Source organism: Papaver somniferum, chromosome 2, assembly GCF_003573695.1.
Source record: "Papaver somniferum cultivar HN1 chromosome 2, ASM357369v1, whole genome shotgun sequence".
NCBI lineage: Eukaryota > Viridiplantae > Streptophyta > Magnoliopsida > Ranunculales > Papaveraceae > Papaver > Papaver somniferum.
The window spans coordinates 173891060-173902811 of record NC_039359.1 but is presented as its reverse complement, the minus strand read 5'-3'; the positions used below and the strand labels follow the sequence as shown (position 1 = coordinate 173902811).

General features: G+C 35.5%; 2 protein-coding genes across 6 annotated transcripts; one reads left to right on the top strand and one right to left on the bottom strand.

Moving 5' to 3' along the window:
• Nucleotides 1-203: 203 nt before the first annotated feature.
• Nucleotides 204-4665, top strand: LOC113354263 (folate transporter 1, chloroplastic-like). Of its 4 annotated transcripts, none has more exons than XM_026597657.1 (11): nt 204-341; nt 1736-1890; nt 1979-2116; nt 2309-2325; nt 2412-2505; nt 2685-2776; nt 2974-3081; nt 3522-3593; nt 3686-3706; nt 4168-4235; nt 4331-4665. In XM_026597657.1, the coding sequence occupies exons 2-11, from the start codon at nt 1767-1769 to the stop codon at nt 4461-4463; spliced, it is 867 nt and encodes a 288-aa protein (XP_026453442.1). In that variant the 5' UTR covers nt 204-341; nt 1736-1766; the 3' UTR covers nt 4464-4665. The 4 variants fall into 4 exon arrangements, with proteins under 4 accessions (XP_026453442.1, XP_026453441.1, XP_026453440.1 ...); XM_026597656.1 differs by having other exon boundaries at nt 1979-2132; nt 2232-2325; nt 2685-2758; XM_026597655.1 differs by having other exon boundaries at nt 1979-2132; nt 2232-2325; nt 2685-2758; nt 2971-3081.
• Nucleotides 4666-5478: 813 nt separating this feature from the next.
• LOC113349812 (ubiquitin-conjugating enzyme 15-like) lies at nt 5479-8016 on the bottom strand. Of its 2 annotated transcripts, XM_026593853.1 has the most exons (6): nt 7859-8015; nt 7617-7723; nt 7367-7469; nt 7181-7244; nt 6025-6113; nt 5479-5921 (listed from the first exon to the last, which is right to left on the bottom strand). In XM_026593853.1, the coding sequence occupies exons 1-6, from the start codon at nt 7886-7888 to the stop codon at nt 5826-5828; spliced, it is 489 nt and encodes a 162-aa protein (XP_026449638.1). In that variant the 5' UTR covers nt 7889-8015; the 3' UTR covers nt 5479-5825. The 2 variants fall into 2 exon arrangements, with proteins under 2 accessions (XP_026449638.1, XP_026449639.1); XM_026593854.1 differs by lacking the exons at nt 5479-5921; nt 6025-6113 and adding an exon at nt 6222-6654 and having other exon boundaries at nt 7859-8016.
• Nucleotides 8017-11752: the final 3736 nt, after the last annotated feature.

The window sequence follows — 11752 nt, the reverse complement described above, 5'->3', positions numbered from 1 at the left end:
TAAATCTAAGTAAATCTAGGTCCGAACAGGAAAGAAAAAGGAAGGAAAAAACTTTGTTTAGGAAAACCGGTGGAAAGAAGCAGATTGTTACCCTGTTAGCAGCCATACTTAAAAAAAATGAAAAAGGAAAAGAAACACGTGCACTTGCACACATCCAATAATTCACCCAAAGGCCCAGCCGTTATTTCCGCCCGAATGAAATTTTCGCATAAAAATTGAAAAGTTCAAACCACAAAAAGACCTTCTGTTAGAAATTTGAATTACAAGTTTCACTCCTACCAAGTTCTTCAGCAACACATCATTGGTCGGAAATAGAAATTGATGATGATCTAATTTACAAGGTATGATGGTGTTTTTTAATTTCTACTCTGATTGAATGATATTCAATTTGTAACCCTAATTTCTGGTAAAGGTATGATCTGATTTGATATTGAGATGTGGGTATGTTAATGATTTTGTGTATGTTACGAATAGATTATATATTTTTTAGTACTTTTCCATGTTTTGGAATGTCGAAGAAAGCATATTTACTTTCCATATCTCATTTCTCGCTAATGAAGAAGTATGTAGCTATCCTGTTTGATGGTTTGCTTGTAGACTTAAAACAGTTTTTCAAGATTCACAATTCAAGCTTAGCTTCTGCTTGGTGTTGGATTTTGACATTTAGCCCTAAGACTTGGATCTTGAAATGATTTGAACTTGGTTACAACTGTGGTGGGACTTGATGTTGATTGTGAAGAGGATCAGTATAATGAAACAACAAAAGATTCAGTTTGCAACGAACTTGATGTTTGTTATGCTAGTGCGGGTTATGCAAGAGCAAATGGAGTTGGTGTTTGTGTTGTTACTTTTACTGTTAGTAGACTTAGTTTTTGTTTGCTTTTGATGCACATAAGAGTTCTTGCATTTGTTTCTTCGTCTTTTTTTTTTTACTAGGAAAAGAGATTCATTGAATTATGAAAATTAGGAAACACTGTCTTCCTCTAGAGAGGATTTTAACCACATAGGAAAATCAGAATCAGCTGATAATACTAAACTATTTGAAGCATTGTAAGCTTCCTTGGCTAATAGATGAGCCGTTTTATTTGCTTCCCTTGGAACATAGCTACATTTCCAAGAGTTAAAAGAAGAAAGAAGAACTAAAATATCCTCAATAACTGAGCTCGTAGTCCACTTCACAGCCGTAGAACCATTCAACGCCGCTATCACATTGAGTTGTCACCCTCCAGATGTAGGTGATCAATATTATTTCCTTTTGCTCATATGATTGCCTGCAAAGCACCTAGAGCTTCAGCCTGCTCTTCATCAAAAGCTGTTAAGGGAATGCTTGCTGCACCTCCACATTCACCTGCAAAAGACCTCATTATTAGACCAAGACCACATTTATTACAATCCTTTTTGAAGCTTGCATAGGAACAGTCCAGCTAATGTTCCTGTCTGTCCTGCCCTGTACATTCCGCCCATTAATAGACATTGAGGATAGACTGTTGTCCCAGTCAGAGATAAATTTCTTCACCTGCAGGGACAGAGTTACAACAGGAATGCGAATATTATCAAATACTAGCTGGCACCTTGTCTTCCAAATATGCCAGAGTGCTATTACTGCAAGTTGAATGTTTTTCTGCATATGAGCATTTGTTTCGTCGTTGGTCACCCACCATGAGAGTGGTCATCTAGTAACTTCAATATATAGACTTTTCCAGTAATTCCGTTTTCTCGATCTCCCTCTCTGTAGAAGAACAAAAGATAGAGGGGAAAGTGAAACAATGTCCGGGATGAGTAAAAATCTAGGGCATTGGCAATGGGAAGAAGCAGCTTCTGGAGCTGTTGCTGGATTCACTACTGTTGCATCTCTTCATCCCCTTGATGTTGTTCGTACTAGGTTTCAAGGTATTCTCTACATCACCCTCTAAAACAGTCCTTTAATACAATATTTGCTTTCATTTTGATTAATCAATTGATATTTTTTGTTTATCAGTAAATGATGGAAGAGTTACCCATATTCCACTCTATAAGAACACTGTAAATGCTCTTTTCACTATTGGTCGAACCGAGGGCTTGAAGGGGCTTTATGCAGGTTTTCATCCAGCAGTTCTTGGGTCAACAGTTTCATGGGGTTTGTATTTCTTCTTGTAAGTTTATACTTAAACTTGGGTTTTCTTTCGTTCTTTTTTTTCCCTTCTTTCTTCGTTTTGGAGTGTTTGTTTAGTTGATCTTTTTCTATACTGTAGCTACAATAGAGCTAAACAACGGTACTCTAAAGGTGGAAGTGAAAAACTGACTGCCGGGTATCATCTTGTTTCTGCAGCTGAAGCTGGTGGTTTGGTAAAGGTTCCTCGTTATAATCAATTTCATTAGTTCAAGAACATATATGGTCGCCCTACTGAATAATATCATCTTTTTAACTTTAGGTATGTTTGTGCACGAATCCAATTTGGCTTGTTAAAACAAGATTACAACTTCAAACACCGCTTCATCAAACTAGGCCTTATTCCGGGTTTTACGGTTCGTTCTTATTCTTGTTTGTTAAAGTTGTTAAGTGGGTGTGTAGCATCTGTTCTGATCTTCAGTTATCTATTTATCTTTCAGTGTTGGAGCATGTTTTATTCTATCTGGTTTTTGTGATATTAAAGAGTGAATCCAGAAATTTATCAATTTTTTTTGGACATGTTTTGTGATATCAGATGCCTTAAGAACCATATTGAGAGAGGAAGGAGTGTCTGCCCTATATAAAGGGATGGGACCAGGGCTCTTGCTTGTAAGCTACTATTATTATGTAATTGTTCTTTATGATGAATTTTAGTTGATACGATCATTTCATGAATAATTTGGCGTTTGTTATATTATATTCCCCTGCGGCGTTTAAAATTTGCAACTTGGTTTCAAGTTCTCCATTTTCTGTTCACAATTTGCAATAATACGAGTAGACTTATTAGCAAAATTACCTATCTTGGTGTGTGATTGCTTCAGCAGGTTTCTCATGGTGCTATTCAGTTCACTGTTTATGAGGAGCTCCGTAAACTTCTTCTTGGCTTTAAGGGTAAAGAAGGCAAAACTAACATCCCTGATGATAAATTATTGGTAAATCTTCTCGAAATAATATTTGCTGCTGCTACCCTCTGCTATTACTGTTAAATGATCCTGATCAGATAATTCAGTTTTGATTTTATTTTATGCCTATTAACGGCTTTGCCTAGTTATGTGTTTATATCTATGTAGTCATAGATTATGTTGGAAGTTTAACAGCACAAGAATTTGAAAGAAAAAACATCCATTTGCAGAAGTAGAAAATATCTTTTTAGTGCCTTACTGAGGAAAACTGCAAACTAAATCCTTTTGAGCAACTGCGAACAAATAGAAAGAATGACCATCCAATTTCGAACCCCGTAATTGGTGCAACTGGCTTTTATATGATGTTTTGTGAATTTGGATTCTGATATTCCGTAAAAATTCACTATGGTTCCTCTTGAAGTTCATCTGTTTAAGGATAATAATATCGAAGTCCATTATTTGTTATGCAGAATTCAATTGATTACGGAATGTTAGGGGCATCTTCTAAAGTATCTGCTATGCTTCTGACGTATCCTTACCAGGCAGGCGGTCTTTTCTCATTTCTCAATATATACTTGTGTCTTTTGCTTTTGTCATCTTTATGTAGCTGACTGTAGTTTATCTGTTATTTTAGGTTATTAGAGCACGAATACAGGTACGCAAGTTTGTTCCTTTCACAGTTTTGATGATTTGTATTGATTGTTATGAATGATCACATTGTTGAATCCAGGAAAAGCTAAAACCATCACCAAGGTCTAAACCAATAACGTCTTCTTCAAAATGACTAGGAAGGAGTAAATGATTTACCGATCCTTGACATATAAACCGTTCATTCATGAGGTTAACTTGATCAAAGTCCCCAAAAAGAAAGGATATTTTGCCTTTCTAAAAAAATACTCCCTCGAGCCATTCTTTAAAGAAAACTGTAACGGAAAAACTCGTATCCCTCTTAGAGGCTTAAAAAACACATGTGGCATTATTGGTCCGCCTTGAAAGAATTTGGGAAACCATGACCATGGCATTAGTCTAAAAGTCCTTTGCTCTGGAGACATCTATCCTCATTTAATGTCCCTTTGTTCTTGCAATTATTATAGCTGTATCACTTGTCCTGTGCAGCAACGACCTGGTAACGATGGAATCCCAAAATACATGAGCAGCTGGCACGTTGTAAAGGATACTGTGCGGTAAGATTTTTGTCGCCTTAGAAGGGCCATTACCCCTAAATACTGCTCCATCTTTCAGATTGGTTGTCTCAGGTTCTGCTTTCTTGCTTTTCCAGGTTTGAGGGGTTTCCTGGTTTTTACAAAGGCATCACGTCAAATCTTCTAAAAAATGTCCCTGCCGCTTCAATAACATTTGTTGTGTACGAGAACGTCCTCAACATCTTTAAGCGTGCAAGAAGGAAAGATTGAGGTGTTTTCTGCTTCATTGGTTTGCCAAAATATTTTTAGCAGCATGTATACAATTCCTTTTTAACAATGAAAGGAAACAATTTATAGGGAAAGAAAGAATAAAATGTATATGGTTTATTCACTGGCTTTCTGCTAGTGATGTAGTACCTTGTAATTGCCGAAACCGCATTTGCAAAATGAAATTTTGATACAGACTCAGCTATGTATTACTATATTCTCTTCTTTCCTTGAGCACAAAATTAAAGCTGACAAAGTGACAACTGATATTCATGCCAACATACCATGCAACAACACCACCAAATACTTCTATGCAACAGAGTGTTTGCAGAGGAATGGCAGAATTCCGCTGGGCGACTTCTTGGGCACTCTTGTTGGATAAAATGGTGACTACCATTAACGAAGAATCGGCGATGACTTCAATGTTTGGTACGAGACTTTTGAACGCTTCTCCTACTATATACTCTTTTGTGCGAAAAGATTCAGATCCTATGTCCTCGTCACCAGTCCACCACCTATATAAGCTATACTCAAGTACTGTAATTTTGGGTTCCTTCCATGGTTCAAGAACTTCCCACTTCCTACAACTTTCATAGCATTATAACCCAGTGCAACCAAGTCCGTTGCCTGATAGTAATTGAAGAAACAGTATCCTGACATATCAAAATTGTCCGCATAAACCTCTCTTCCTCGGTAATCCATAGTAGCAGAGATTATGGGGTACCCGAAGAAAATCAACGATCTCTATTCCCGAAGGAGCTATGAGAATGAGGACTGCCAAGTAGGGAGGAACTTTTTCTTAATCACTGTTATACTATCACCTTCTCTGCTCTCCCTGGTTCCCATAAGATTGTATAAAATTCCTCCATTGTTGGATTAGACTAAACATACTCTAGAGGCTTGTACAAAGTTCATCCATTGTCTTCTTTTTTTTCTTTCTCGTTACGTAATACTTTTATTACTACTGGTAAAAATTAAAAGAAGAAGGGAATGGATGGGATGGATCAATTACATCAACTAGAAAAGGAAACATTCACAGAGAATTGGATAGAAAAAAGCTCAAATTAAGGTGCTCAAATATCTTGACAAACTCTTAAACAACCCTGAACACCACACATGCCATTTGTTCACACCAGCACATAATTGACACGAACAAAAACTCTCCTTTACAAATGCCAGATGCAATTCAAATCTGTAACAGTTTTCATAGAACTTCTGCTCTAGAACCCAACTGTGCAATCGGGCTCTGAGATGGTTGGTGGTGTTCTATAATCCCTCTTTACTTTATATTTTTTGTTTTCATTTTTCATTTAAGAAGCAGGCAGTATATCCACCTTCTTCGACCGACTCAACCTGTTCTACGTTTTACACTTTATCATCATGAAACCACCACCTTGTCTCCTTCGGAGATCTACCATTCTTACAGTTCTTCACGTAGCGGTCATTATCTGCAGGTCGTTGCTGCACAAATTCGAAATCCAAGCAAACCAGTAAGAGACGGAATAAAAAGAGAAAGAAAGTAAGATCATAAGCTTTCAGAAATCTAATATCATTAGCGTTATACCTTTGCAGGTGAGCTTGAGAGCATAGAGAGAATACTTATACAGATGGAACTAACAGTCATGGCAGGGGACCATGAATCATACAAGATATCTACATAGACAAAAAGAGTTTTAAGTGTCAGTTTAAGAGCATATCAGTTCAACTTCACTTCCAAGAAATTAAAATATCTCTTGCTTTGTCCTTCTTATGCAAGAATCTTGTGAATTCCTTGTCAATTTATGTTTAGACTGGTTCTCATAAGTACTGGCTCATACTTGCCTGTTTCAACAATAAGGTGATCTATATACTGCTAATGCTCATGAGAAGAAGTGAAATAGTGAATAACATTTGAGCAACACAGTTTTTGTAATCTCACAGACTACAACTACATTAACCCATCTCTAAGTTTTTAAGCCAAATTAAGTATATTATTTGATTCTTACTATAGACCTTCAGGAAAAGTTAACAAGGCCTCCCTACTTCAGTAAATTTCTTGCATGCCCATGGAAAGAAATGTTTGATTTTCTTCCACTTTGCTATCTCATAAATTTAGTGTTTCTTTTAATCCTTGCTGTATGAGGGTAAGGGATGACAAAATTTACTGTATTGTTTTCATCCTTCGTCATGTAGTGCAAAATTTGGAATGATGTCTCTGTCGCACATAAATATAAAATCAGCAATACCTCGAAGAAGCTTGGATGACAAGTACTCAGATCAGTTTTCAAACATGGGTTTTGACACCAAAAGAAATAATTCAACGAAAATTTTATCAAATAGTAATTAGAACAAAAACACGCCAATGACGCCATGATTCGGGCAGGAAGATGCAAATAAGGACTAACCTCCACCGCAAATACAGTTGTCATTACTTAATAGTTTTATTCAGTGAGTGAATTCATAGCAAAATTTTCTACTTTTACAACATTGAAGGTCCAATATTATTAGAATATCCATGTATAAAGACAGATGCAGAAACCAAAAGAGAGGATGAAAAATAAGAATATCCATTTACTATAAACTCATAGATTTTTAAACCTTGTCGTCCAGCTACTAAGCTTGCAAACAAAAAGCTAACCCCATTGTCTAACATTTCCCTTGAATAATTTTTCGCTGGAGTCCTCAATCATAGACATTGCAATTAAAACAATTAAGATGGAAAGTAAATAGGAAAACTTTACCTAAACATATGTGGCCATTGCTGTAAATATGTGGATGTAGGGGAGCTGGATTTAAGAAAATAACCTGTCCAATCCAAAGAAGAATAAGAAAACCATTAATCAAGTAAAAAAACAAAAAAAAAAAAACCTAGAAAACCTAGAAAACATAAACACAAAATCAATTATTGAAGTTGCTTTTTTGTTCACCTGTGGAGCTTCCATAGGGTAATGCTCAGGAAAATCAACTTGAAGTTGGTATACTTCATCAGTATATAAAGTTCCTTCAGCTCCATTCACTTCAATAACCCACCTATTTCATGAAAAAGAAAAACATTAATGATAAAATTATACTACAAAAAAAAACAATAATAATAATAATAATAATAATAATAAAGAAAAAGAGAAGACTAGAAAATCAAAATTAGAGATGAACCCTATGTTGTTGTAATTATTCAACCTTTGAAGATTATCAGAGACATTATGTGTGAACCCGAATGGAGGATTAAGTTGCCATTCTGCCAATTCTTTTTGAAGCCTACTGGAAGCGATCTTACTCAAAGCAGCCTATTACTCACGCACATAGTTTGAAAAAAAAACAGATTAGATTTGGATGAGAACAAAAAATCAATAAAAAGAGATCTAGAGGAACAAAAACTAGATAATTAGGGCATGATGATGATGATGATGATGATGATAAACCTTGCGAGAAGGAGCGGAAGAACTGGTCATACTTCCTCGACAAAGAAGAGACTAGAAAGAAAGAGAGAGAGAGAAGAAAGTTGACAAAGAAATAGAAAGGAGAGATTAAGAGAGAAAACAAAAAGATTGAGAGCGTTGTATTAACGGAAGCTGTAAGACCGTCGTCCTCCGGTAAGACCGTTGTATTAACGGTGGGTTTGGATGTAGAATTTTAAAGGTGGAATTTATGGGTTCGAGGGATTTGGTAGAATTATGTTTCTCTTTGTATCTTTGGTTGTCCGAATTTTTGGAATCACGTTTTCTACGGGATTCAGTTTTCCAGCAAATCCTACATATGGAGTCCGACCCCTCCCCTCTAAGATTTATTGGGAAACTTATCAAGGGATTTATGGACCCACTTTTTTTTAACTTTAAATCTCATATATATGCAATTTTAAGATTTTAGGGTAATGCCAAAAGGTACGAAAACTTTAATACAAGAAAACTTTATAAATCCTATGAATTTTAGTTGAGTTACCAAATACACAAGGAATTTATATGAATCCCAGAATTTGTAATCCCATGGGATTATAAATTCCTGGAAATTGTGAATTCTGCAAACAACCCAGTATAAATTATTTTTTACCAGAAATTTTATTGGCAGTAACTAAATACAACCCGCATTTAGGTTAAATACAATCCATATTTTAATTTTTTGTTTTACCAAACCAAAGTGCTAAATACAACCCGTATGCCAAACGGGTCTCTACTCTTTCTACTCTTTCTTCCGTATACAGGGTTGATTAATGTTATATTAATGGAAGATGAACATAGTGTTCTGTTCATGGAAGATGAACACTAGGATATGATTTATCTTATATTAAGGTATGACAGTAAAACAGAGGTTGATCAAAACTGTTTGATTCTAACGTCTCTGATTGAATCTAAATTCAATCAAAATTAGATTTGTTTGAACCCGACAGTAGTGAAAATAACTACTCATTTTTCAAAAAACCTGTATATTACTTATAACTCTCTACGGTATAATCGCGAATTCTGATTGATTATTGATATCTCAATTCCCTATATGAACTCTCCACGACATAATTTGCAAGTGATTGTGAAACCCTAAAATCCTAAATGCTGAAATATTTTGTTGTTTGTATTGGACTGGGTTGTATTTAATTAAAACATATTTGTTCAATTTGGATTGTATTTAACCCAACCATGGGTTGTATTTAGTCACCGCCATTTTATTTTCACCGCATTTGCTAAGATTATACTACTAGTAACAAAGATGGACAGAGGGGTTTGGCGTGGTTGGATCTAGTAGTGGGGACTAGTCCAATTGGCTGGATTTGGGTAGGGGTTTGGGTCCGGCTTTAGCCTATCAAAATATAAAAAGATAACGTGTCGTGAGTTATAACCCCAAAGGTGTCATTATCCATCCACAAAAAACTCATCAAAACAAAAGTAACACAAAAACCCCAAATAATATGAATACTTGGGGTTTTTGTATCAATATCCACCACTACCATCACCAATCACCACCACTACCATCACCAACCACCACCACCATATCCAACCACCACCACCATGTCCACCATCAATATATACCAACACTATCATCACCAACCACTACGATCACCAACCACCACCACCCTATCCACCATCAACTACCACTACTAGCAACCAACACCACATCCACCAATAAATACTAGCACTACCATCACCATAAAAAGCACCACCACCAACCAACACCATCACTAACCGGAAACAGTACCACCAAAATTTGGTTTCGTCATAAACTTACCGTTTCATCATTAAAATTTTTGGTTTCATGATTAAAAAAAATAGGCAAAAATAAGATGAAACCAAATTTGGTTTTTGGTTTTTGTATCAATATTTAAAAATTTGGAGTTTTTTTTATCAATTTTGTTTAATATGGAGTTTTAATGGATCCCAACATTTGAATGGAGTTTTTGTAGTCCAAGTTTGATCACCTAGTATTTTACTACTAGTTTTGAAAAAATAACAAAGAAAAGGTGAACAGAAGCGAGGGGTTTGTACAATTCTATCAGGTTCGTTCACACTTATCGTGAGGCGAACTTTGCAGCAGATAAAGTGGCTAAGTGTGGATGCTTGTTTTTTTTGATAGCATTAATTACACTAAAAGACTACTTGAGCTTTACGTCACGGGGAAACGCTCTCGCTACACTATATGCCCACAACAAACTTATCAAAAAATGAGGTGGGTTTGAAACCCAAGTTACAGTACAAGCTTCATTAGCAACTTTCTTGGCCAAACAATCAGCCGCAAAATTACGTTCGCGATAGTTATGCACAAAGCATATTACATCAAAAAAAAACCCACAAAAAGTGTATCTCCTGAACTAGATTAGCAAAAATACCAAGGGACAGGATGTAAGAATATTTATACACATATAAATATACTCTTGGTCAATGCAATAACTTGGTTAATTATGAATTATGCTAAATATGTAATGTGAGAATATTTATACATATATAAATATATTCTTGATGCTAAATATTAATGTAAGAATATTTTGGGATCCTTTCATATTCCCTCTTCCTTGATGGACGGATGAGATTGAATGTTAATTTTAATCCTATGAACCTTGGTCCTCCTTCTACCTATAAAAGGAACTCTATTACCATCAGAATAGAGTTTATGAATTATTATTATTTCATTACACAAAAAGGGTTAAGAAGGAGAAACCAAAAGTTCTACAACTATTCTGTGCTAGGGGTGTTCTTGGAGGACATATTGGATTCAATCAATGGCATCCTTAGGTACTCTTAATTTTTAACACAACTATGCTTATGATGTGATTATCATGTTTGTTCAAGATCTAACCATTATATATAGTTATGTATATATATAAAATAAAACTTATATTTGGCATCGAGCCTGGTTTAGAACTCCATGATTTTCCTTGATGTTTGTGTGTAATTGTTGTGTTTATATCAATCAATAGTATGTCTGTTTGATTACTAATATTTATGTTTATATACCATAAACATAAATAGCTTCATGATGAAACTATTGCCAATGAAGATATTGTAGAACAATCAGAAGAACCAGCCTTAAGAAGATCTCATAGAGAACGGAAAAGGGCCATTTCTGATGATTATGTGGTTTATCTACAAGAATCGGATTTTGATTTAGGGATTATGAAAGATCCAGTTTCTTATTCACAAGCTATCAAGTGTAGTAATTCTGATAAATGGATTAATGCTACGAAAGTAGAGAAAAAATCGATGGATGATAACGGAGTCTGGGAATACGTTGAATTGCCTGAAGGACACAAAGCAATCGGCTGTAAATGGGTCTTTAAGACCAAACGCGATGCTAATGGAAATATTCAATGTTATAAAGATAGACTTGTGGCCAAAGGTTTCACTCAGAAAGATGGCATTGATTACAAAGAGACTTTTTCTCCCGTGTCAAAGAAAGACTCTCTCAGAATTATTCTGGCATTAGTAGCTCAATATGACCTTGAGTTACATCAAATGGATGTGAAAACAACTTTTCTTAATGGTGAGCTTGAGGAAGATATTTACATGTGTCAACCTGAAGGTTTTGTCTTAGAAGGACAGGAACACATGGTCTGCAAACTTAAGAAATCAATTTATGGACTTAAGCAAGCCTCCAGGCAGTGGTATCTAAAATTCAACGAAACCATTCGAAAATTTGGTTTTGAAGAAAATGCTGTAGATCCATGCATATACCTCAAGGTCAGTGGGAGGAAGTTCATATTTTGGGTATTGTATGTAGATGACATACTACTTGCGAGTAGTGATCTTGGCCTTATGCATGAAACTAAGGAATATCTATCAAAGAATTTTGAAATGAAAGATATGGGTGAAGCTTCTTATGTGATTGGGATAGAA

What these genes read in the sequence shown, in the direction of transcription:
- LOC113349812 (XM_026593853.1), bottom strand. Translation starts at nt 7,888, where the DNA reads ATGACCAGTTCTTCCGCTCCTTCTCGCAAG. An exon ending in CTTCCGCTCCTTCTCGCAAG is followed by an intron (nt 7,724 to 7,858) that starts GTTTATCATCAT and finishes CGTGAGTAATAG; the next exon opens with GCTGCTTTGAGTAAGATCGC. An exon ending in GTCTCTGATAATCTTCAAAG is followed by an intron (nt 7,470 to 7,616) that starts GTTGAATAATTA and finishes TTCATGAAATAG; the next exon opens with GTGGGTTATTGAAGTGAATG.
- LOC113354263 (XM_026597654.1), top strand. Translation starts at nt 1,767, where the DNA reads ATGTCCGGGATGAGTAAAAATCTAGGGCATTGGCAATGGGAAGAAGCA. An exon ending in TGGGGTTTGTATTTCTTCTT is followed by an intron (nt 2,133 to 2,231) that starts GTAAGTTTATAC and finishes TCTATACTGTAG; the next exon opens with CTACAATAGAGCTAAACAAC. An exon ending in TCCCTGATGATAAATTATTG is followed by an intron (nt 3,082 to 3,521) that starts GTAAATCTTCTC and finishes TTTGTTATGCAG; the next exon opens with AATTCAATTGATTACGGAAT.